General features: G+C 37.7%; 1 protein-coding gene across 9 annotated transcripts in view; it reads left to right on the top strand.

Moving 5' to 3' along the window:
- The window catches only part of Birc6 (baculoviral IAP repeat containing 6), a 256,628-nt gene that overhangs the window by 171,801 nt on the left and 58,226 nt on the right, over positions 1–26,601 (top strand). For all 9 annotated transcript variants that reach the window (XR_002820364.1, XM_004627598.2, XM_004627599.2 and 6 more), the window contains exons 59-65: positions 2,378–2,545; positions 3,607–3,780; positions 5,863–6,059; positions 7,749–8,049; positions 8,500–8,717; positions 11,055–11,219; positions 12,486–12,654. Coding sequence is in view for 8 of the 9 variants with exons in the window: in XM_004627598.2 (XP_004627655.1) it covers positions 2,378–2,545; positions 3,607–3,780; positions 5,863–6,059; positions 7,749–8,049; positions 8,500–8,717; positions 11,055–11,219; positions 12,486–12,654 (1,392 nt within the window). In the remaining variant the exon portion in view is untranslated. The remainder of the gene's footprint in view (positions 1–2,377; positions 2,546–3,606; positions 3,781–5,862; positions 6,060–7,748; positions 8,050–8,499; positions 8,718–11,054; positions 11,220–12,485; positions 12,655–26,601) is intronic.

Below are 26,601 nucleotides of genomic sequence, written 5' to 3' on the forward strand. Positions count from 1 at the left end.
ATCGTACTGAGCCATCTCCCCGGCCCCTAGTTGTTTTTAAGAGATCCTTTCTTATCTTTTTATTAGCTGCACCAGTGTCTTCAAGATGTGAAACTCTCTTCACTTTCCCTTAAATGGTTTTGCAGGCTTGTGATTGAGATTTTAAATTCCTCTATATCTCTTTGACTCTGCTTCATGCGATCTATTTCTTTCTTTTATTGCTCATTCAAGGAATCTGTCATTTTTCTAATCTCTTTTTTTTTTATCATTGTCTTCTTTAGAAGCAGTTATAAATTCTTTTACTGCAGTGTTTTTTGCAAATTGGGTTTCCTTCCTATGTTTCTGTAGTTGCTTCTTTACTTCAGATGCTATGAATTCTGAGAATTCTTTTTTCATTTCAGAAAAGAATTCCGCTCTGAGTTCCTCTATAACTCTGTGCTGTTACTTATTTACTATCGATGCTATTAATTCGTACATTTGAGCTGAGCTAGTAGAAAAGAATTCCTCTCTGAGTTCCTCTATGACTTTCTGTTGTTGCTTATTTACTATTGATGCTATTAATTCATACAATTGAGCTGAGCTAGTGTCCTCTGCACTTGTTCTGGGTGGGCATTGGGTTTCCTCCATATGTTTCTGCATTCAATTCTTTACTACAGCTATTATTAATTCGGGGATTTCTTTTTTCATTTCCAATCTGAGTTCGTCTTACCTCTCTGCAGCTGTTTCTTTATTTCAGACGCCGTTGATTCATTGCTTTCAGCTGTGTGATTCCCAATTTGTTCTGTGTTAGTGTCCTCTGCACTTGTTATGGGTGGGCTTGGGTTCTGAGATTGCATTTTGCTCCTTCTCATGTTATTTTGTGTAGCAATGTCTTCTGACCTTTGTTGTAGATCTTTGTTGCAGTTAAAGCCTTAACACCTACTGAAGTTGAGGTGTAAATCTACAAAGTTTGGATTTATCCAGCTGTGCCTGGCTTAGGTCTGGCTGCTGTGCTCAGTTCCTTCCTGTTGCTGCTCTTGGGGGTGAACCTGTTGTGCCCTTCTGGCAAGATTTTCTGCTCCTGGACTAGCTGGGGGGTTCTGTGCCCTACACTCTCTGCAGGGATTGCAGCTGAAGGGTTTCACCCGAGGCCTGTATGTGAGGCCTTAACTCAGTCTGGAGGGGACAAGTTGGAGTAAGGGGGAGAGGCAGCTCTCCCACACACTCACCAGGCCTGGACTAGGACTAGATCTGGGGGTTCCCAGAACGTGACAGAAATTCCTACCCTGTGGGCAGGGTTTGGGAGGTACTACGGTAATGGAGGGCATCCCAAGAGAGTGAAAGAGGGTCTCACCCACGCTGCGCCTGGACTGGAACCAGTAGGTCCCGCCGGCGATGGGTAGCTGGAAGTTCTGCCACACACTCATAGGGCCTGGGCTAGGACTGGGTCTGGGGGTTCCCGAAATGCGGCAGAAATTCCTCTTGGGTGGGCAGGGTGGGGAATGTGCTGCAGAGTGTTGAGGGGCGTTCCAAGGGGGTGGAAAAGGATCTCACCCACACTGCGCCTGGGCTGGAACCCGTGGGTCCCACTGGTACAGGGTAGCCGGAAGTTCTCCCACACACTCACTGGGCCTGGGCTAGGACTGGGCAGTGTAATTATTAAACTTACATTGTGCCCAAAACTCACTGTTATTCAGATAATGACATGTGTGGGAGAGATGGCTCAGTAGAATAAGCACTTCCCTGGCAAGTGCAAGGGCCTGAGTTCAATCCCCGGTTCTGTTTAAAAAAAAAAAAAAAAAAGTGGATAGCTTAGATGTCCTGTTTGAGCTTGATGATTCACCACAGAAGTCTACTATGTATTTAGGAGTTCGTGGGTAAACTTCCTTATTTCAAAAAGAAAATTAAAAAGCCGCAAAATACATTTACTAGTTTTCATGTGTATGTATGAAATTGTTTTTAGTAGTAACTAAGGAAGCAACAAAAGAGCAAGGTTAAATTAATTTTAGAGGGCTGTTTTTTTAAACATAAATGAAATAATTTTAGTTCAAATGAAGTCTTCACATTACTTTTCAATGTGAGGAACTCTATGAATATATCTAATATATCTTAGAAAAATTAATGCAGAGTTTATGACATTTGCAGATACTGCATTGTGTTACATAGATGAGATTTATAATCTTAAATTACTGCAGCTAGCAATATTTTTACTTTCTTGGCGAACAGGTATAGAATCAAAGTTATTTATCATATGTCAAGGGATGAAAATACAGTTGGGAGATTTGATATTGGATGAGAAGTACTTCTGTGATTTGACATTATTTAGGAACATTGTGGTTTATTAAAATATTTTAGAAAAACACTTCCATTGCATTAGTATGTTGCCTACATAGAATTTTAATGGGTTGTTTTCTTTTAGGGCTGAAATCACAATCTAAGCGTGCTGTATCAGCTACGCCACCTCGTCCACCATCCAGGAGGGGGAGGACAATGCCCGATAAAATAGGAAGTACATCTGCAGGTGCAGAGACAGCCAACAAAATCATTACTGTCCCTGTGTTCCATCTGTTCCACAAACTCTTGGCAGGTAATATTCACAATGAATAAACATCAAGAAAAATTTAAAAATTTTTTTTTTTTTTTTTTTTTTTTTTTTTAACAATCATGTAAATCACCATGGTAATCAACAGAATCATGTTTGAGCAGATACTTTAGATAACTAGATAGGCTGGGTATGGTGGGACATCCCTTGTGACCCCAGCACTCAGCAGATGAGGCAGGAGGATCACTGTTAGTTCGAGACCAGCTTGAACTATCCAGTGATACCCTGTCTTAAAAAAAAAAAAAGAGAGAGAGTGATATTGAGAATGTAAGAAGGAAGAAAAAAAAAAGTTACTTACTATATATTCTCTTTGAGGATTTACGTAGTTACATTTCCCACTTCACTAGCTCTCTAACTTTTCTGTTAGTATATATTAAAATAAATTCTATATAAAGCAATGTGAGGCAAATTCCTTAGGATGAATTCTTATAAATCTCTCAAATACACCACACTGATAATTAAACACAATAGTTCTTCCTAGGTTAAAAATATTCTTTGTCAAATATATGCATGCTTTTGTTGTTTAAGGTGTTACCTACTTTATTATGTTCATGCTGTATCAGTGTAATTAAATCCATATTTGCTTTCTTAGCTTTTGCCAGTTTATAATAGTGGCCAAGCTATGATTGGTGTATTGGATATGATTTTAAAACTAATGTTCTCTGAAAATGCAACTAATGTGCTATATCTGTAGCTGTGTTTCTGTTACAACATAGATGTCTATGCAGTGGTCTGTGTGACCTCACATCTTCAAATATTTTTCTTTGGGTCTTTGTGGAAACATGTGCGAACACTACATTTTTGAGGTGTATTTCTTTGTTTTGCCTGTGATGTTGTACTTTAAATAACACTATACAGACATTATTATTCACATACATTAAAAATAAATTCATTTTTGTAGTTTCCAATGGCTAATTTTCCAGTATTTTAAAATTGTCAGAATCAAAATTTTGTGTCTGGCTTAGCAAAAATAACGTGTGATTCAATAAATCAAATTACAATAATTATTTACTTCTTGGGTTTCAACTTAGTTGTATTGTTTTTAGGTCAGCCATTGCCAGCTGAAATGACACTTGCCCAGCTTTTAACTCTCCTATATGACCGAAAACTTCCTCAAGGTTACCGTTCAATAGATCTGACTGTTAAGTTGGGATCAAGAGTCATCACAGACCCAAGTCTCTCAAAAACAGATTCTTTCAAAAGACTTCATCCTGAGAAAGGTATGAGTGTAATAATACTTTCAAAATTCTATTTTAGCTGGATGTGGTGCCACACATCTGTGATCCCAGCAGCCCAGGCTGAGGTGGGAGGATTGTCACCAGTTCAGAGTGAACCTAAACTATGTAGTGAATTCATGGCAGCCTGAGCTACACAAGAAGACCTGTCTCCAAAAAAGAAAAAAAAAAAAAAAAGAAAGTCTAGTCTTTCATTAGCAAGAAGACAGACTTTTCTGTCAATAATGATTTTCATTTTTTGTATGGGGGATTGAACTTGAGACCATGCACTTTCCAGGCAGGAACTTAGGTTGCTGAGCTATCAATAATGATTTAGTTTAAAATTTTATTATGTAAGTTTAACTTCTCTGTGATGGAATTATTTGTGAATGTTACAGATTGGCCATTATTTCATTTGGAAATTAGGTTGTGTAACTTCCCCCAGCACTGCTGTATGAGCCCATGTGCATATAAAAGCTATGTGAATCATGATTTCATAGTCAAAATGAGAGCATCAGTTTACTGATAATTTATATTGGGTGATATTTCATGCTTGTAAACATTTTTTCCTTTGCAGTTTTGGGTTCATATATATTCTTTTACTTACATTGTCTATTAAAAATTTTAAGATAACAGCATTTTTTTTTTTTTGGCTTTTTTTTTTTTTTTTTTTGTATGTATGCCACAAAATTAAGTTCCCACAGTTTTATTTAGTTTTTTGTGTTTTTCTGGTGGTACCAAAGATTGAACTTAGAATCTTGCCCTTGCTAGGCAGATGCTTATGCCACTGAGCTATCTCCCAGGCCCAAACAATCGTGTTTTTATTTTATTTTATTGAGAAACAAATATCAATTTTTTTGTTTTGTTTTTTGTATATTAGGGAAGGGTCTACAGGGTGTTCAGGATCTCACTACTAGATTAAATAGTGATCTGCCTGTTTATAGCCTCCCGAGATCTGGGATTACAGGCAGGTCTCAGTGCACCCTCCGGGACAGGGCCAGAAGGGCAGGCCGGGAGATTGAACCTTTGGCCCCTGCACCTGCTTACAGGTGCTTTAATCTGCTGAGCTATTTGGCCGGCCCTCCCCACAGTTTTATTTTTATTTTTATTTTTTTCCTCCCCACAGTTTTAAACATTTGATTATTTCCGATTTTTCACTAATATAAATGCCTTATAAATAATTTCATGATGTCAATATGCTGTCATTTTTAAGCACTTATTGTCACAGGGTTTTTTGAAAAAAAAAAAAGTTTTTTCTTATTGGCCATTTGTATTCTTTTAGTAAATTTTAGTACTGTACATTTGTTTTGTTCAGTTTCTTTTTATGTACTGAGCACAGGGTACATAGGGTCTCATTACATAGATTGGAATCGTAGTGATCCTCCTGTTTTCAGCTGCCCAAGTTCTGTAATTACAGAGGCATGCACCATGCCCAGTCTCACTTGGCATCTCAGTGTGCCCTGGGGGCGGGCCAGCATGGCATGCTGGGGATCGAACCCTGGAGGCTGCACTCTGCCTAAGCAGGAGCTTTAATACTTTGTTCAGTTTCATTTCCCTGTCTTTTTTAATGTTTATAAGGTCTGGGTATGTGTTGAACACATTAACCATTTGGGTATCTTGTTAAGTAAAAGTTAAACCAATATATAGTGCATTTTTTAGTTTTCAGTAAGAGAAATCTTTGTCATTCAATTTTTCCTAACTAAATACTTTGGAGCCTAATGTATGCATATTACTTGCCAACGATCTTTTTGAAAACATAGAATATAAATTACAACTCAGTCCTAAAGAACAGTTTTCTTCTAATTTCTAAATTATGTACATAGATACATGTTAAAATGCAGATTTTAATTTAGCAGGTCTGTGGTAGGATTTCAAAGCAGCTCTCTCAGGATTACCATGATGCATGGTTTGCTTAATAAGATGAAGAAGTCATTTAGAGATAATTGTAATATCCAGCCTTAATTCACTTATGTCTGAATAATCACTTTCATACCATGTCATAGAATAGTGAAGAAAAAAAATTCTTTCATAAATGAAGGTGTATGATAAAATGTAGTTCTTACCTATTCAATTTTTTCTAATGTATAGATCATGGAGACTTACTTGGTAACTGTGCAGAAGATGAGGCCCTTACTCCGAGTGATGAGTGCATAGATGGAATATTGGATGAATCTTTGCTTGAAACCTGTCCCATTCAGTCACCATTACAGGTTTTTGCAGGAATGGGTGGACTGGCTCTTATTGCAGAAAGACTACCCATGTTATATCCAGAAGTAATTCAACAGGTAAGATAAGATTCATAATTTGGTATTCTGCATGGAAAAGCCTTTGTGCCCACCCTGCCCCATTTCAACTCAGTATCTTTAACTTAAACGTATTCCTGCCTTTACAGCCTTTGAGCATTCTGTGTATCTTTCATGGGTCTGCCTGTGCATAACTTTATGACAAGTAATTGGTACTGAAGAAATGTTGAAGACTGCACTTGCTAACTAGATTGTAGCACCATATGTATCATATGTATAGGGGACATTGGTTGGGTCAAGAAAGATAATGGTCCTTTAGTCTGACATGAGGCTTGTATTTCATGGTTAGAGTCTTCAACCACTTCTCTTGTTCTTTTGCAACTCTACCCTGACAGAATGACAGAGACATGTTAAAAGAATTTAAGGACCTATTTAAGGGGATGTTGTGACCAAATTTGATTCTATTGTCACGTAGAATGAAATTAGAATCCATACTAATAAATATGGGTGTATGAGTAATAAGTGGGGAAGAAAGGAGTCTTTCCCCAGTTCAGTACTAATAAATGTATTAGGAAGGATGAAATTAGGAAGTTATACTTTTTAAATGTTGTAGTTCATGAAAGGCTTACTATATAAAATGGTAATATAAATGGATGAAAGTTTGATGAGAAATAAGATATTTATGTAGCTTCAAAAAATCTGCCTGCAAACAGTCAATGAATTCAAAAGAGGAGAATATAAATTTAATGTTAGAGTCTCTTTTTTTTTTCTTCATGGTACGGGGGATTGAACTCAGGACCTGGTGCATACCAGGCAAGCACTTAGGCCACTGAGCATTCTCTCTCACTCATAAATTTAATGTTGAGACACTTGGTAAATGCTTGAAATGTCATTGGAAGCTGGATTTTTTTGCGGAACCGGGGATTAAACTCAGGCCATTGCACTTGCCAGGGTGAGCACTTATTCCACTGAGCCATCACCCCAGCCTCCCCCGCCCCCCCCTTTTTTTTTAAGACAGCATATCATTCTGTATTTCAGGCTAGCCTTGAATTCACAATGTAGCTCAAGGCAGTCCTCCTGCCTCAGCTTTCTGAGTGCTGGAGTTACACCTGGCTTTGGAAGTATAATTTTTGAAACAACGTTTTTTAGTTTTTTGAATTCGGGGGCATTGTGTTTTGAGTCAAGTTCTTATGTAGGTTAGGCTGCCTTAAACTTAATATATAGTAAGGCAGGCATCAAGTGTAAAATGATTCTCTTGCCTCAGCCTCCTTAGAACTAGGATTACAGGCATTTACTTCCATGCCTAACTGTTCAAAAAAAAATTTTTTTTTAAGTCTTTATAGAGTGTTGTATTTTAAAGGTGTCATTTGAAATTAGGGCTTTATCTTGGTGGTAAATATGGAAATATGGCCAATGAGATAGCTCAGCAGACTAAGCACCTGCCCAGGCACATGGACTGGTGTTTGATACTACCCCATGCTGCATCTCTCCCACACCCCACACACTCATCCCACCCCCACCCCTGCACACTGAACCTGCCACTGAGAGCGGTAGTGGTGGCACACACCTATAATCCCAGTGATTGGCAGGCTAGTTAGTAAGACACTGTACCAAATACATAGAAAGGAGGGGGGGAGGGGAGAGGAGGGTGGATGAAAGAAGGAAGGAGGGAAAGAAGGAAGGGTGGATAGATGGATGGATGCAAATAACCAAACACTTTTTTCACTGTAGGTAAGTGCTCCAGTGGTAACAACTACCACTCAAGAAAAGCCGAAGGACAGTGATCAGTTTGAATGGGTAACCATTGAACAGTCGGGGGAGTTGGTTTATGAAGCTCCTGAGACCATCGCAGCTGAGCCTCCCCCTATCAAGTCAGCAGTGCAGACCACGTCCCCCATACCTGCGCACTCTCTGGCTGCTTTTGGATTATTTCTTCGTCTTCCCGGCTATGCTGAAGTGCTACTGAAAGAGAGAAAACATGCACAGTGCCTTCTTCGATTGGTATTGGGGGTGACAGATGATGGAGAAGGAAGTAAGTGTTTAATGTTACTGATTAAATTTATCAATACATAATGTAAGTAGATTGAATAAAATTATTCAAAGAATTGCCTGTTATTTATCATTTATTTTCTAGTTAAGCCTATTATAGATGGTTTATGGGTCATGGCTTAATTTCAGTATTAAGCATAATATTTTTTCTTTGGCTTTTGTTTTACTTTGTTTTGTTTTGTGATGGTCTTACTCATTAGTTCAGACTTGACTTGATATTCATAGTGATCCTTTTGCCTCAGGCGTCCCTCTCCTCCATGTGGTACTATGTTGGGCAGTAATGATTAAATTTAAATTATTGTAATTCTGTCTTACTTAGACTGTGTTATAAATTTAATGATACATTTTATGTTGTCATTTGTGAACTTTGTTATAGCTTTTTACTGTGTTACTCAATATTTCTAATTTTGAGTATTTTCTCTTTTCCGACTAGGTCATATTCTGCAATCTCCGTCAGCCAATGTGCTTCCAACCCTTCCTTTTCATGTGCTTCGTACCTTGTTTAGCACTACACCTTTGACAACTGATGATGGGGTGCTTCTAAGGCGGATGGCATTAGAAATTGGAGCCCTGCACCTTATTCTTGTCTGCCTCTCTGCCCTGAGTCATCATGCACCCAGAGTTCCAAACTCCAGCCTCAATCAGACAGAGGTAGGTTTATTTTAGTTAGATGGAGTTAGGCTTAACTTCACTTCCTTAGGTTATGAAAAACTAAACTTAATTGATATTGACATCCTATTTTAAAGAATTGGGTGTTTCTTATGTCTAAAATGAAGAATATTTTAAAGATAAATGCTTAGTTAATGAATTTTATTAGTTTTTAGAAATTCACAACCCATCTACTTAAAAAACAGAAAAAGTAAGAGCTTAATAGGCTTTCCACATGGTGGCATGCGCCTGTAATCCCAGTGCTTGGGAGGCTGAAAACAGGATCAAAAGTAGGTCTATATGCGTAATGTATAAATAGAGAATGTCATTATGAAAAAAGATGAATAACTTTTACATCTTAGAGTAGACTTTCTTGAATAGTTGTTTTGGTTTTCCTCTCTCTCTGTCTCTCTGTCTCTCTCTGCCTCTGTCTCTGTCTGTCTGTCTGTCTCTGTCTCTCTGTCTCTGTCTGTCTCTCTCTCTGTCTCTGTCTGTCTCTCTCGCTCCGCTCCCCCCCCCCCCCCCCCCTTTGCCTTTTTGAAACAGCATTTTTGCTCTGCAGTTCAGGCTGGCCTCAAATTCTCAGTGATCATTCTGCCTCAGCCTTTCCAGTGCTGGGGTTACAGGTGTGTATCACCAGGCCTGGCCTTGAATAGATACTTTTAAAAGTACTAATCCATAAGGGAAAAAGGATTGGAAAAATCTCCCAGTACATTAAAATTACTCTTTAAGAATGATATTATTTTTGTCCCTATTTATGGAGTGTGATGTACTCTATACATTGTGTTATTTAATGAAGGTGGTAAACCTATGTACTATCTTAAACACATCATTTCTTTGTGGTAAGAACATTCAAAATGCTCTCTGGATTCTGAAATGTGTAGTTCAACTTTGCAATCTGTAGTTATTCTGCTGGGTATTAAGACTTTAGTCCTCCTTACCGTAACACTGCAGCCGTTGACCACTCTTCTATAGCCCACCAATTAGAAACTTATTTTGTTAATAAGTTTACAATGGGGATTGGATCTGAGGGGCTTTTTGCACTAAGCAACCTCTCTAGCCCTTTTTAATTTTAATTTCTGACAAGAGTTCACTAAGTTTCATAGGCTAGTTTAAACTTTCACTCCTCCTGCCTTAACGTATCAGAGAGCTGGGATTACAGGTATGTAACAACCATACTCAGCTTATCTTTTTTTAAAAAATAAGAATTAATATTGCAGTAAGCTTTGTGTATGTATGAAGGTGTGGTGAAAAGAAGACTGACTGAAATGAGGAGAATTGTCCAGTGCAGTGATCTATTTTTTTCCCTGGATGGTTAGTCTTTTCACTTAATAGAAACAGTATTTTCACATACTATTTTTCCTAAGAAAATATTTCCATTAAAAGAAATAAAAACCATTGATGGTGCTTGTGAGTTTCCATGGGAACTAAATTTTAATGGCAAATGTTTTAACAGAATGTGATTTTTATATTAAATGAAAATTCCTTAGCAATTATATAGACCACATAAGTAATAATAAGGAATTGAGCTTTAGGGGATACACATTTACATTAATAAACCAAGTTTTTTTTAATCTCCCAACAATTTTCATTTTCAACAGTGGAGATAGTTAATATACTTCTTATTCTGAAAAAGAAAGATGACTACCTCTGGAGTTAGAAGTACTCATGCTCATTATGATCGAAAGCATCATAGATGAAATTGTTCTAAGATAGTCTTTCTTTGGATTTGTCCTAAAAGGATCTGACTTATACCTATTTAGTGTTCTGTTTTCTTTTCCTGATTATTATTGTTTTTTAAATTATGTATTTCTAAATAGAAACAGTTGGTGTTCTTTTACCTCAGCCCCAGAGCAACCAGTTTGCTTTTTTTCTCTGTGTACTTACCAACCCTGGATATTTCATTTCTTTTTTTTATTTATTTGGCATTTCTTGTACATGGGGGATCATATGGTATGTTACCTTTTCTGTCTTCTTTCACTTAGCGGAAAGCTTTTAAAATTTATTTATGTAGCATCCATTAGTACTTCATTCCCTTGCATAGCCAAACAGTATTCTGTTGTACTTAGCTGTTCATCTATTGGTTGGAATTTGGGTTCCTTCCTTCATTTGGACTGACTGATTAATTCTGCTGTTAATATGTGTATGCATGTACCTTATTTTAGTACTACCTTTCATTTGTTTTGAATATTCTGGGGGTGACATTGATGGGCCATAATGAATCAGTATTCTGCCAAATGTGTCTGTAGACAAGTTGTTGAACTGTTTTACATACCCCGAAATAAACATTTTTAAAGATATAACCAAATAGTAATAAATGTTTATATTTCATGGTACAAGCCACAGGTGTCGAGCTCTCATAACCCTACATCAACGGAAGAACAGCAACTGTATTGGGCCAAAGGGACTGGCTTTGGAACAGGTTCTACTGCTTCTGGGTGGGATGTGGAGCAAGCCTTAACAAAACAGCGACTGGAAGAGGAACATGTTACCTGTCTTCTGCAGGTATACTTTAAAGTCCATTTGTCATTGATAGTAGATTTTTGTATTTGTACTGATTTTAAATATTGATAACTTTTCCAGTTCACGCTTTGCTACTTTCATGCTCCTAATACATTCTAAGATGCCACAGGACAGAGATCACCTTTGCCTGGTTGTAATTCTAAATTTCTTTCCTCTCAACTTCTTCAGTGAGAGGAAAATGACAAAAAGATGAAAGTATCCTATAGTTGAAGGCTGTACCATGTCTACTTTCTTCTAATCACTCTTTCATCTTAATTTCTTGTATCTAGACTCTTGTATTAAAAGTGATCATGCTTACTGTTTGTTTTTCAGTGGGTACTAGATAGAGAGCTGAAGGCCTCACATGGTAATTACCTTCTCTACCACTCATCTGCATCTGCATCTCCCTTTCACATTTATTTTTTATTTTTTATTGTTTTGGCTGGCTCAGCCTGCCTGCCGTGAAGGCAAGGCTGTCATGGTATTTGGTGCCAGGGATTGAACTGCGGTCCCGTGTGCCAACCTAAGCTTGCCTGAGCAGGCACTTTAGTCTGCTGAGCTATCTCACTGGTCCCTAAATTTTTCTATAATGTTTCAAGAATCAAGCAAATGGAAAGTCTGCATAACAGAAATGAGGAATGGTGCTTAAAGCAATGATAGGCTTTAGTTTCTACATCAACTAATCGAAGTCGGTCAGTTCTTTGAGTGTTGTTTTTTGTAATGATGTGCTCATTTGACAATCTTACATAAGATTCTCAGATTCTAACACCCTTAAGTCATGAACTGAATTTATTTGGAAAAATATTATGAACAATATCGAATCTGTTAAGTTTTAAAGTTGATGTTCCTAAGGTTGAGTTGCTGCTTTGTAAGTATTCCTGCCCTTTGTATGTATGCTGCTCTTTATAAGAAGCATTCTCCAGCAAAACAGATTTTTCTTACTGGGCTTTTTGTTTGTTTGTTTTTGATTTTTGAGACAGCATCTTGCTGTGAGTTTAGTCTGGCTGTGAGCTCACTGTTAGTCCAATTGGTCTTGAGCTCCTGCATGTATCCTCCTGCCTCCTCCTAAGTGCTAGGTTTCTAGAGGCGTGCTGTCATGCCCAATTTCCTTCACAGTTTAAATAAAAAATGTCTCATTTGAAAATAGTATAAAGCATTAATGAAAAATATGTATTATTGAGTATTCAGTTTGAATGTCTTAAACATAAATACAGGTCTTTACAGGGAAAGCTAAAAATCTATTTTAATATCAAGAATTGTAATTTTTAGGTTCTTGCAAGTTACATAAATCCTGTAAGTGGTGCAGTTAATGGAGAAGCTCAGCCAGCTCATGAGAGCAGAGGACAGAACAGCAGCGCTCTGCCTGCCGTCCTACTCGAGCTTCTCAGTCAGTCCTGCCTTATCCCAGCCATGTCATCTTACCTACGAAATGACTCAGGTAATCATTTTGTAATCATTTCTTGAAGTATCTTTTGTGAAGTATATTTTTTTGTTGACTTTTTATCAATTTAAAAAATAAGATTTAGTTGACATTTTTGGTGCATATGTATTTATTTGTCTTCAAGGTTATTCTGAAAGTCCTTGTTTTTATTCCCTTAATTTTGCATCATCACTTATTCAGTGAACATAGAATAGTTTTTTTTGATCCCTCTCTCACTTGTGAAGATATATTTTTCTTTTAATAATCTGTAGTTGAAGAAAATGATAGCACAGAACCTACCCACCTTTATGACTACATGCTGGTCTTGTTATTGTCATTTTAAAATAGGGTCGGGGGCTGGTGAGATGGCTCAGTGGTCTAAAGCACCTACTTAGAACAAGCTTAGCAAAGCAGAGGGACCGCGGTTCAATCCCCCAGCACCACATGCCAGCTAGCCCCGCCCCCTGGTGGGCTGAGCTGGCCACACACACACACACACAAATAAATAAATAAATAAATAAATAAAAATTAAAAAAAAAATAGGGTCTTGCTATGCAACTCAAGCTGTCCTTGAGCTCACTTTATAGCCCAGGCTGTTCTCAGACTCACAGTGGTCCTCCTTCCTCAGCCTCCTGAGTGCTGGGATTACAGGCATGCACCACCATGCCCGGCTTAAACTATACAAGTCTCTGTAGTATTAATTTATACGTATGTATGATACACAGTCTCGCTATGCAGGTTAGACTCACAATGGTCCTCCTGTCTCAGCCTTTCCATCCCTGAGATTACAGGTCTACACCACCATGCCTAGTTCTGGTGCCAGCACAGTGTGTGGTAATGCGGATCAAACCAGGTCCTTGCACTTGCCAGGCAGGTACTTATGCCATCCAGCTCTCTCCTCAGCCCCATAATAGTAATTTTTAATGAATAATCATTTAAGATTGCAAATACATGATAATAAGGGCATTAATTTTTTTGAAACTCAGTACCATTGTTGATTCCTTTCTTTGGTTGTACAATTATTGTCCAAAATGTGTGTTTTTTTTCATAGCAAGAGTACATGGTAATACATTTTATTTAGAGGCTTGGAGATCTCCATCCCAAGAAAAACAAGCAGTTAGCACATCCTTCTTTTAGCCAGGACCTGTAAGTTTTTATTCATATTCTTAAGCATGAAGGCAACATTTATGCATTTAACTCATTTATTGAGGCAGAATAAAGAAATAGAATAAATCTTTAAGTCAGTTTGGTACTTGGTAGCAGTTAAGTGGCACAATTGCATGTACTGTAAATATATTTGTTTGAAATTATTACTTAAACTTGTCATTAGGCAGGAAAATACGGGTAGGTATAGTGGCACACACCTGTAATCCGAGTACTCAGGAGCCTTAGGCAGAAGGATTGCTGCAGATTTGAGGCTGGCCTAAACTGGATAGCAAGACTGTCTCAGAAAACAAAAAAGGAAAATATGGTTCAAAAGCCTATCATTTCCTAATCTGTCTTAAGTTTCTGTCGTGAAATATTGAAGTAGATGTTACACAGTTTTGTTTTTTTTTTAATGAGATGGTCTCATGTTTTATTATTCAGACTGCTATCTAACCTCAGTCACACTGCCTTAGCTACCTGGGCAGCTCAGGGTGCAAGCGTGCAGTACTGTGCCCAGCTGACTTTCTTTTTTCTTTCTTCTTTTTTTTCTTTTCTATAAATAAAATATCACATCTAAGATATGTTCTTTGATTAAATAAAATATTTGAGATTGTGTAAATTTTAGTATGAAACTAATAGAACAATTGATTAGGTTCCTGTTTTATGTCTTGGTCCCATTATTAAAGTATTACTTTTTTTTTTTAATTTTATTTATTTATGTAGGGCTGTGTGTGTGTGTGTGTGTGGCCAGCTCAGCCCACCAGGGGGCGGGGCTGGCTGGCATGTGGTGCTGGGGGATTGAACCGTGGTCCCGTGCTTTGCTAAGCTTGTTCTAAGTAGGTGCTTTAGACCACTGAGCCATCTCACCAGCCCTAAAGTATTACTTTTTAACATTTTTGCTTCCAGGAGATACAGCCAATCAAAAGAATTTTAAATTTTTGTCCTGTACTGAAATTCGCTGTTTGTAAAACACTGAGCTTTATCTTTATTTTTCAGGATTAACAAGGAAATCCAGTTTTGTTTACAATTCATATTTTGTTAGTATTCATATTTAATTGTACTTTCTGTGAGATATGTGCTGATAAGTTTTGGTAACTGGATAGACTTTTAGAAACTACTTTTGTTAATACATTTTGCAGTACATACTGATTACATTTATCAAGAGGGAGTTTTGGGGCTGGTGAGATGGCTCAGTGGTCTAAAGCACCTACTTAGAACAATCTTAGCATAGGGCCCGCGGTTCAATCCCCCAGCACCACATGCCAGCCAGCCCCGCCCCCAGGTGGGCTAAGCTGGCCACACACTACACACACACATACACACACACACACACACACACACACACACTAAATAAAAAATTAAAAAAGAGGGAGTTTGTTTTGCTTTGTTTTGTTTTGATACATAGGGTCTTTCTGTGTAGCTCAGGCTGGGCTCAAACTCACAGCAGTCCTCTTCAGGCTCCCAAGAGGGAGTTTGTACATGTTCATAGCACATCTGAATTCTTACTTTGTCCCTTTCTTCTCCTGTCCACTGCTGCATTCTCCAGCTCTTTTCCTCCTTCCCATTTGTAAAAGCTATTTCCATTTTTTTCCTCTTTCATTTATCTTCTTCCTTTTTCCTATCTCTTTCTTTCCCTTCTTTCCATTTCTTGTTGGCCTTCCTCTCTGCAAAAGATCTCCTTTATTTTGCTTTTTTATTTATGTTTTTCAGTTTACCATATAAGAGAAGCTATGTGATATTTAAAATTAAATGTCTGGCTTATTTCACTTAAAAGTTATATGGTCAGGGCTTAGGAGGTGGCTCAGTGGAATGAGCGCTTCCCTGGCAAGCGCAAGGGTCTGAGTTCAATCCCCGGTTCCGCCAAAAAAAAAAAAAAGTTATATGGTCAGCGTATATCTGGTTAAATATCAGTTTATTACGTTTATATTCCTTTATGGCAGAATAGTGCTCTATTGTGCATTAAATACATTTTCTTTATCCATTCATGTGTTTATGAGCATATAGGCTGTTTCTAAAATTCAACTATTATAAATTATGCTGTTATAATATGAGTGTACATGTTTCAGTGTAATACAGTATTGGCATTTTTTGCTATGTTTTAGTTTTGTTTGTATATGTGTGTGTTTGATTTAGTTCTTGCAGGAAAATACCTATTAGGGAAATAGATGGGTCAAATGGAATTTCCAGCTTTGGTTCTTTCCCCCCCCCGTTTTTTGTTTTTGTTTATTTATTTAATTTATTTTGAGTACTCTCCATACTGATTTCCATAGTGGTTGAACTACTTTATGTTCCCATCAGCGATGTAGATGGGTTCCTTCTTCCCACAGGCTGGCCTTTGTCATTATTTGATTTTTTTGATGATAGCCATTCTTTCTGTGTGTTTTCCTGTTTGTTTGTTTGTTTGTTTGTTTGTTTGTTTGTTTTGCGGAACCGGGGATTGAACTCAGGTCCTTGTGCTTGCCAGGGAAGCGCTTATTCCACTGAGCCATCTCCCCAGCCCCCACCATTCTTTCTGAAAGCCATTCTTTTATAGATTCTCAGTGTTGTTCCAGTTGCATTTCTATAATGGACACCAATGTTAACCATTAATTCATTTCACTTGTGTTTTTTGATTGGGTCTTTCCTTTGGAGGATGAGTTTAACTATTTTGAGTTTTCTATATTCTATATTCTTAGTCCATCCTCTGAGGAATAGCTGGCAAAAAGTCTTCCTCATTCTATAGGTTCTCTGTTCATTCTGTTGATTGTTTCCTTTGCTGTGCAGAAGCTTATAAATTTTGCTGATTCCTGGAATTATTTCTGCTCGGAAAGTCCTTGCCTATATGTGTGTTTTCCAGAGTTCTTTCTTCCATCTTTTTTTCCTTCATTGTATATAGATTGTCTCATGCAATTGTTACCTTTGCTGTGCAAAGGGTTTTAAATTTGATATGATCCCATTTGTTGACTCTCAGTATTATTTCTAGTACTATTGGAATTCTGTTCAGAAAATCCTTGTTTACATCTATGTCTTTAAGAGTTTTGCCTCTTTTATTCTCCAGCAGCTTAAGAGTATCTAACATTTAGATCTTTCATCCATTTTGAGTCTGTCTTAGTACATGAGATATATTATTCAGGATTCAATCTTTTGCATGGGGATATTTGGTTTTCCTGGCACCATTTATAAATGACCTTATCTGTCCTCCAGTGCATGTTTTTGTCCCTTTGTCAAAGATCAAATAAACTTGAATTCTGGAGTTGTGATGCCGCTTCCTTTGCATTTCTTATCCAAGACTGCTTTTGCTTTTTTATGGTCTGATTCCATGAGAATTTTTGGATGGATGGATAGATGGATGGATGGATGGATTGGTGGATGGATGAATGGATGTCCATCCGTCCGTCCGCCCTTTTTTCCTTCCTTCCTTCCTTCCTTCCTTCCTTCCTTCCTTCCTTCCGTCCTTCCGTCCTTCCGTCCTTCCGTCCTTCCGTCCTTCAGGGACTAGGGTCTCACTACACAGATTGGACTTGTAGTAATTCTCCTGTTTTCAGCTTCCCAAGTGCTGGGATCATAGTCATGTGCCACCATGCCCAGTCTCAATCACTATCTCAGCACACCCTGGGAGCAGGACAAGCACAGCAGGCTAGGGATCGAACCACCCACCTCTGCGTCTGCCTAATCAGATGCTTTAATCTGCTGAGCTATCTGGCCAGCCCTGGATGGTTTTCTTTATCTATGATGAATGTTGTTGCTATTTTGATTGGGACTGGATTAAATCTATAAATCAGTTTTGTAAGTATAGGCATTTTGACTATATTGGTCTTGCTTACCCAGGAATATGGGATATCATTCCATTTTTGGATCTCTTTTTCAATTTGCTTTTTGAAGATGATTTTTGTTGTAGAAGTCTTTGATTCCTCCATGAAATTAATTCCTAAGTATTTACTTTTTAATGTATTTGGTTTTTGCAGGGTCTCACCATGCAGCTCAGACTCATGGTGTTCCTCCTGCTTTCAGCCTTCCTAGCGTTGGGATTACCAGTGTGCACCACCATGCCCAGACTTTGGCAGGCTTAGGCCTCCCTGGAAGTGGGGCTGGCCTGGCGTGTTGTGCTGGGGATCAAACTGTGGTCCCTGCACTTGCCTAAGCAGGCACTTTAGTCCTCGAGCTATCTCGCCAGGCTCTATATTTTCTTAATGTTGTTGTGAATAATATTGTTTTCATAAATTATTTATTAGTGGTTTATTTTTGGTGCACAGAAATGCTATTGGTATTTGTCTGTTGATTTTGTATGCTGCTATATCGCTGACTTTGGTTCGTAATTTTATGATCCTTTAGTGGAATTTTTTTAGTCTTGCAAGTAAAGTGTTATTTTTCTGTAAATAATATTTTGACTTCTTCCTTTTCTATACATATCTCTTTTATTTCTGTTTCTTTGCTGATTGCTCTGGCTGTTGTCTTCAAGTGCTATGTTAAACTGGAGTGATGATATTGGAATCCTTGTGTTCCTGATTTTAGAAGAAAAGCTTTCAGGTTTTCCCCCATTTAATTTTTTTTCCTATTAATTTGTGTATTTTATACAGGGTCTCACTATGCAGCTTGGGCTTGTAGTGATCCTCCTATGTTTTCAATCTCCCAAGCTCTAGGATTACAAGCTTGTGCTACCACTCCAACTTGGTCACTGTCCGCATTTAATATTTTGTTGGCAACAGGTTTGGCATAAATGACTTTTATAAGAGTGCCAAGATCCTGTTATACCTGTTTTCTTCAGGGTTACAATTATGAGTGGATGTTGGATTTTGTCAGAGGTTTGTACTACATGTTTTGAAATCTTGTGATATTTTTGTTCTTGGCCGTGTTTCCATTTATGTGATAGATTACATTTATCGATGTGCATATGTTGAACTAGTCTTGCGTCCCTTAGATGAAGCCTAATTCATTATGGTATATGATCTTTTTGGTGATTTTTGCATTTTGCTTACTAGCATCTTTAAAAATATTTGTCTATGTTTTGAAGAATATAAAATAATAATAAAAAAGTTTGCCAGCATCTTGTTGAGAAGTTTTGTTTCTATATTACTTAAACATATTGACTGGTAGTTCTCCTTTTTGTTTGGATCCTTTTGTGGTTTTGGAATGAGGTAATGCTAGCTTCTTGGAAAGACTTGGAATACTCCTTTCAAGAGTTTTAGGAGTGTTGGCATTGTGTTGTCTCAAGTTTGGTGGAATTCAGCACTGAATCCATCCAGACCAGGACTTTTCTTTATAGGTAGGGGTTGTTATTATTACTACTTCAATTTCATTGCCTGTTATTGATCATTCAGGATTTGAAGTTTTCAGTTTTGGTAATTCATATGTATCTAGTAATCTCTCCATTTCTTCTGAGTTCTTCATACAGTTTATGAATCAAGTGCACTGTTGTTTGAGTCATATGCTTGTTATTGTTATCTTGTCCTGCTGAATGATTCCCTTAACATTTTCCCACTGTCTTAAACCATTGGTGGTACATGTATAACTGTCTCTTCAGGTGGCTTGTACCATTGGTGGTATGAATGGTTCTAATTTTATTGGTGTTTTCACTAATAAAATTAAATCGGAGCCACCTGCCAGTGAAAGAATCATTGTGGACATATGTAGTGAATTTTGCTTCTTCTGATTAGTTTTCACTTAACATATTTCCACTGCCTTGAACCACCAATGGTACATGCATGACTTAGCTGTTAGGCAACTTGTTCTACTGGTGGTACAAACACATCTCATCACTTTTATCATTCTTTTACTAATAAAATTAATAAAAAGTCAATAAGTAGACAGAATCTAGTTACTTTAATTTGAATAATTACTGCTCAAATTAAAATATTAATTTATATTCATGCCAATTAAAATTATTACATTGATCAACACATTTATTTCATTCAATGAAAACATTTACATTCTTGAACAGTTCACCAATAATTCTCTAAATTTTAACTTGGAAATCTTACAAATCCTTCATTGTTGATGTATGTAATATCCATTTATAACTGCTATACTGCAACTGAGTTCTCTTACAATCATTTATACCAGTGTAATGTTTTAGTTAAGGCACTATAATATGACATCTGGTCTTCTAAATCAGTGCCTTTCTTTGCATTATTATAATCAGCAACCCCTCCTTAGAAACAGTACAAGTTGCCTGATGGGACAGTCATGCATATACCTAGTTGCTAAGCCTGGCAAGAGCAATCAAATTCAAATCTGAGCCACTGGTCTGCGAGACCTACAAACTATGGTGCTGTGTGAATGTGTTAAAGTCTGCTTTGGATATCTACACCTTCTTGTTCAAATGCTATACTCCACTCCAGTTGGTGCTACACAGGGTCATCCTTCAATTTGCCCATCTGTAGTATTTCTGATTAGAGAAGTAAGTTCTCTAATCAGAAAGAGAACTAAACTGTGCAACTGTTGCTCTTATATTGAATGTTCTTTTTATTCCTTTAATTTTTAATCTATCAATTTCTTTTTTAATTAAAGATTTTTTTGTGTGCTAACTATTGTTGGATTTTGTTTCTTTTTTTTTTATCTTTTTTTTGCGGAACTGGGGATTGAACTCAGGCCCTTGCGCTTGCTAGGGAAGCGCATATTCCACTGAGCCATCTCCCTGGCCCCCTGGATTTTGTTTCTTGATCCATTCTGCTGATCTATATCTTTTGATTGAATTGAGACCATTCATATTGATGGTTTTAACAGGTAAGTATTCATTTATTTCTGTCACTATATATTTTTTATTCCCTTCTACTTAATTTTTCACCCTGCCTGAGGCATTCATTCTGTTGGGCCTTTTGGCATTATTATCTTTATTATTTGTTTCTAGGATAGTCTTGAGAATTTTGGAAGGTTTTGATTTTGGGACACGATTCTTTGTCACAGAAATATCTTATTTTTCCATCCATCTTGAAAAGTAATTGTGCAGCAAACTGTGTATCAGTCTGGGTTACAAGTTGTTTTCTTTTATGGTTTGAAACTTCACTTCCAGGTTTCCTTTCCTTTAAGGTGTTGAGAAATCTGTTGTAATTTTGACAGGTTATCCTTTTTATAAAAGTGATTTGTTGCTTTTCTCTAATAGTTTTAACATTGTGATCTTGTGTTGAATTTTTGTATTTTAGTTATTATGAGTCTTGGGGTAGTTCTTATCTAGATATGGCTATTTGGCTTCAGTATGCATCACTTGTCTGGATGTTAAATCCTTGTTCCGTGGAAACAAAATAGAAGGTTCTGTTAGTTCTGTAAGTAGGTTTTTTATGATCTTTCTTCGTGCTGTCTTCTAATTTTGCACTCATTCCATTTAATCTTAGATTACTCTTTGCATCATGTAGTAGCTCTTAAATCAATTTTTTGTGTTTTGTTTTTAAGATATCTCTCATTGATAACCAGCCACAGCCCTGTCTTCTATCATCTAACACTGTCTTCACACTGGTCATATCTGCTACATGGGTTCAGTAAAATGTTTAATCTGGATTTGTTTGAAATTTCAAAAATTCTTTCTTTTCTATGTCGATCATGCATGGTTTGCTTCTCTTTCTTTAGCACTTCTTTACTAGTGGGTTATCCAAACTTACTGATCATTTATTTCATTAGGATCTCTTCAGTTATATTTGCTTTGAATTCACCAAACACTTTTTTGACCTGTTTTGTTTCCTACATTGTTATCCTTTCAGATATTTTTGCCTGTTTGACTTTTGATTTCTTCCCCTTCAGCGTCCCTTTAGTCATCTCTGGAGGCATTTTATTGGCTTGTTTTTTCATGTTCCTGTTTTTTGGTCTTTCTGTTTTTTGTGCTGAGGCTTGTATATTCAGTAAATTGAGTAGCTTTACTGCTAGTGTGGAGACCTCATTAGCTGATGTCTGCTTTTCAGAGATGTCATCTGGGTGTACCTAACTCTTGATGTTTGCCTGAGGTTTTTAAATTTTTTTTTGCTGAACTGGGGATGGAACTCAGGCCCTTGTGCTTGCCAGGCAAGCGCTTACTCTACTGAGCCATCTCCCCAGCCTCTGCCTGAGTTATTATTAGGGAGAAGAGATTAAAGCTTATATGGCCCAGACCCACTTCTCAGGGAATTGGCCACAGTATTGTGTATGATACCCCAGCATGCTGTCCAATTGCTGACATACAGATAAAAACATTTGACAACAACGGCTGTATCTCCTTGGCTAAAGTAATAAAACCAGCAACAATAATAGCATCAAATAGCAATTGGATATTGATGATCCCTTCATATTGTGCCACCATTCACCATAAGAAAGAGATCTATAGTTAAAGTATGAACTCTAAGACGAACTTATTATTGATCTATAATAAATATGTAGTCATTAGAACAACTTTATATATATATATTAATGATAGAACTATTTTTAACCATAGTAAGATATAGTTATCTATAGATTCATACAGCTTAATGACTAGATTATTAAGGATAGAGGTTGAAAAGAATGGTAGTATAACTTTGAAAAATTAAGGAATGGATTTGGGCATGGTGGCACATGCATATAATCCTAGCACATGGTAAGATGAAGATCACCACAACTTTTAGGCCAGCCTGGGCTACAGTGATTTCAAGGCTAGCCTGAATTTCAGAGCAAGATCCTGAGAAGGGTGGGGGGTGGGAGATGAGAATTAAGCAATGTAAAAACATTGAGATCCTTTCTTACTCCAGAAAGAATGGATATCATAAAGAAATCAACCATTAACAAATGCTGGCAAGGCTGCCAGGAAATGGGGGTTGAGGGTGCCAAGCAGACTCCGCTTCATTATTGATGGGATAGTAAAGTGATGCAGCAACTATGGAAATTCTTCAAAAAAACCTTGAGGGTTCCATTTGATCCAGCTAGTTCCCTTCTAGGTATCTTCCCAAAAGACTTAAAGGCTTCATACTGCTATGATGTACACCTACCCATGTTTACAGCAGCACAATTCATAATAGTTACATCTATGAAGCAACCTGTCTGTCCATCAGCACATGAAGGGATAAAGGAAATGTGTTATTTATACACAACAGAGTGCTACTGTATTACAAAGAATGTTATCTATAAGAAAATGGATGTACTTTTTATTTTTATTTTTTTAATTTTATTTATTTGTGTGTATGTGTGTGTGTGGCCAGCTCAGCCCACCAGGGGGCGGGGCTGGCTGGCATGTGGTGCAGGGGGATTGAACCGTGGTCCCTGTGCTTTGTTAAGCTTGTTCTAAGTAGGTGCTTTAGACCATGGAGCCATCTCGCCAGCCCCGAAAATGGATGTACTTTTAAGACCATAATATTAAGTCAAACGCACAAGCTCTAATATCAGTATATAAAATGTAAAATAAAAGACAATACAAAAAGAATTTTACTGTAATCCATAGAAAAATTTAAAAATGTACTGCCTTGACTTAATGTAGTCGTCTTATGTGCTTTATATTTTTTTGCCTGTTAATCTGTATCATGATAATTAACTTTATAAGGACTTATAAATGGATGAATCTGATGCTGGCAAAAAGAAGGTGGAGGCAAAGGGAAAGGAAAAAAGAATTACAATGTATTACGTATGTGGGCCAATATCCCATAGTGAATGAATGTATCATTATATACTGAAAACATGTACTAATAAATTTTTTAAATAAGTAATAAGTACAAGGTCCTATTAAGAAATAAAAGAAAACTAGCAGCATTAGATAAACATAACAGAGAGGGAAAAGTATAATAAAAAATAGAGTAAGCTAGAGGAAAGCAAAATAAAGGAACACAATTGAAATTAAGTGAGAAAAGAAAAAAAGAGTACCTAATTAAACAAATACATGTAGTAATAATTTCAGAAATAGGAAAAAAGTGGAATTCAAACCTCTGAACACCACCAAGGGGTGCAGGGGAAAAATTCGTTCAAAAGAAATTCTTATCTGCTTCCAAATGAATCAGTTTCTTCCAGGACCATTAGTCTAAGGTATCCAACAAGTCACAGCCTCTGTGCCCCTCTTTTATAGCTTGTGGCTTTGTGTGGTAGTCCCTCTGGTCAAGCCCCATCTCTATAAATCCCAGCCTGTGGCAACTGTCTAAGCTGAGACATGCCCCTGCTCACTTTCGTGCACAGGAAAACAGTCTGCTGATTTCCCCTGGATCTAAGCAGCATGGTGAGGGCTCAAGCAGACCACTTCACTCAGTGCCATCACTTTGCATCCAGCTAACTCTGAAAGCCAGACCCATAGAACCTGTGCCATAGCCTACCACAGAATGCAGACCTTTCTTGGCCTGAGCTTGAACTTCTCAAGGGATCTGTGTCTTGCCCTCCTCTTTTCCCAATCCTGCCTTCCATAGCTATCTCTCATCCAGTCACTGCGGTACTGTGGAACAACAACACTTTAGACTTGGAATAAAGCTGTAGCATAGGTGTTCTGCCTCTTCATCAGGGTTTAGGTCTCTTCCTTGATCAAGTTGGTTGTTTGGTAGCTGTGTGGCTTTGTGCTTCTTAGGGTTTTTTACAGCATTGTCTTCAGAGAAACCAAGTAGAATCCAACTGTGTCTTCTATCATGGCCTTTGATCTTGTCTGAGATCAGATCAATTAGTTGTTTGACATCTCTGTGGCCCAATACAGAAGGAAATTAAAATGCAGAGCCAGCTCATAGTTGACAGTGGTTCTGACCAAAGTCTGGAACACGTGGCTATGGAGTTGTTTGGGATGTAGTGTGTGTGTAATTCTGGTAGGGTCATTTATGAATTGTTTTCAGGAAAATATAATTATTATATAAGTAAATAGAAAATAATTACAAATATATTAACAACTTTGGTTAAAAAAGTAATAACTTTTTAGGCCAGCTGCGAGATGGCTGAGTGGTCTAATGTACCTGTTTAGGCAAGTGCACGGGCACCATGATTCGATCCCTGGAACCACATCACGCTAGCCCTGCCCCCAGGGTGGGCTGAGCAGGCCACCATAAAATAAATAAATAAATAAGTAAAATAACTTTTTAGGAGGCTTTTAATTTTTTAAAAAATCATTTATGTATTTATTAATTACAGGGTCTCACTATGCAGCTCAGACTCGTACTGATCCTCCTCTCTCAGCCTCTCTAGCACTGCGGGATTACAGGCATGTGCCACTGTGCCCAGTTTGGGTGACCAGCGTGGCGTGCCTGGAGTGGGGCTGGCATACCATGTGGTACTGGATCAGACTTGGGTCCTTGTGCATGCCAGGCAGATGCTTAGCCCACCGAGCTATCTCCCCAGCCCTAGGAGGCCTGTTTAAATCCAAATAATTTACCTAGATTTCCCAAAAACTAGAAAAATTTCTATTTTAGAAAATTAAAGTCAAATTTAAATTTTTTTTTATATTCCTGTGTAATTTTATTTTGAGCAATGTTGGAATTGGACAGTAGATTACAGGGTAAAATTCATACTGAGTCTGCCTGCCTGCCTGCCTGTCTCTCTGTCTCTGTCTCTGTCTCTGTCTCTGTCTCTGTCTCTGTCTCCCTCCCTCCCTCCCTCCCTCCCTCCCTCCTCTTCCCTCCCTCCCCTGAGACAGTGTCTTGCTTTGTAATTCAGACTGACTTTGAACTCACTGTGTAGCTCAAGGTGATCCTCTACCCTCTGCCTCCTGAGTGTTGGGGTTGTAGACATTTAACACCCTACCTACCCCTTGTCAAGTATCTTAATTCTTCAATCTGAAATAGTTCCTAGCATTTGTCTTTCATGATAACTATAATTTTGTAAGTTTTAAATTATTGTGTGTGTGTGTGTGTGGCCAGCTCAGTCCACCAGGGGGCGGGGCTGGCTGGCATGTGGTGCTGGGGGATACGAACCGTGGTCCCTGTGCTTTGCCAAGCTTGTTCCAAGTAGGTGCTTTAGACTAAATTATTTATTAAAAAAGTAAAATAAACTATTTTATACAGTCGTCTACAACTTAGTTTTTAAGTATGAAAATGGAGCTACTAGTTTTGCTTGAAACATGATATTCAATCAGTGGTTTGCTTACAGTGGTAGCAGGTAATACAGACAATATGAGCCTGATGTTATATACCTCTTTGGAGAGCTGTAGTGAAATAGTACACATTTCTTTTCTATTACCTTTCTGGGTGATTGAGCTAGGTAGAAAAGCATAGAAATATGTTATCAGGTTGCCCAGTTCTAAAAGTGGCCCACATACTAAACATGACCAGATTCTGGGTTGTGCACCCCTCCTTCTTAAATTGGATTCCAGATTCTTCTCATCTGGAACAAAGAAATGAGCAAAAAAGCAGTGGCAAAGTAGATTAAAAAAAGCTGAAGCAAAGAGCAGGGTAGAAACTGGCTCTGCAGAGCCAAAGCAAGTTTGAGCCAAGTAAAGAGAAAAAAAGGAGTAAGAGCAAGCTAAATGTACATACTGTGTCTGGGAAGTACATCATGGGCTGTTGTGGAAAGTTGTAACAGCAAGCTCTTCATGGCTGACCTGTCCTTTTATTCTGTCCAGATCTTGCCCAGGCTTTGAAAACCATTCTGTAATTCTGTGGGAATTTTGTAACTTCTCACACCTACTATACTAGGCAGTCTCTCATTTTGGTGGCCATGCTTGTTCTCTACGTTTAAGTTCATAGATTGGTCTTTGAGTAGTAACCTTCTATTATGGAGTGTGGTGGGTTTTTTTTGTTTGTTTGGTGGTTTTTTTTTTTTTTTTTTTTTTTGAGTGTGGTTTCTTAATACAATCCTGCCCCCTTTTGCCCTTTTTGTCTCTATCTAGAAGATACTTTGTAATCTTAAAGCTTTGACTCTATCTAGAAGATACTTTGTAATCTTAAAGCTTTTGGTGCACTAGCGCGGCGCTCTCTTGTCTTGGCTCTCTCGCTCACTCTTGCTCTCTCTTGC

This window comes from Octodon degus, unplaced genomic scaffold (assembly GCF_000260255.1).
Source record: "Octodon degus isolate 3935 unplaced genomic scaffold, OctDeg1.0 scaffold00020, whole genome shotgun sequence".
Lineage (NCBI taxonomy): Eukaryota > Metazoa > Chordata > Mammalia > Rodentia > Octodontidae > Octodon > Octodon degus.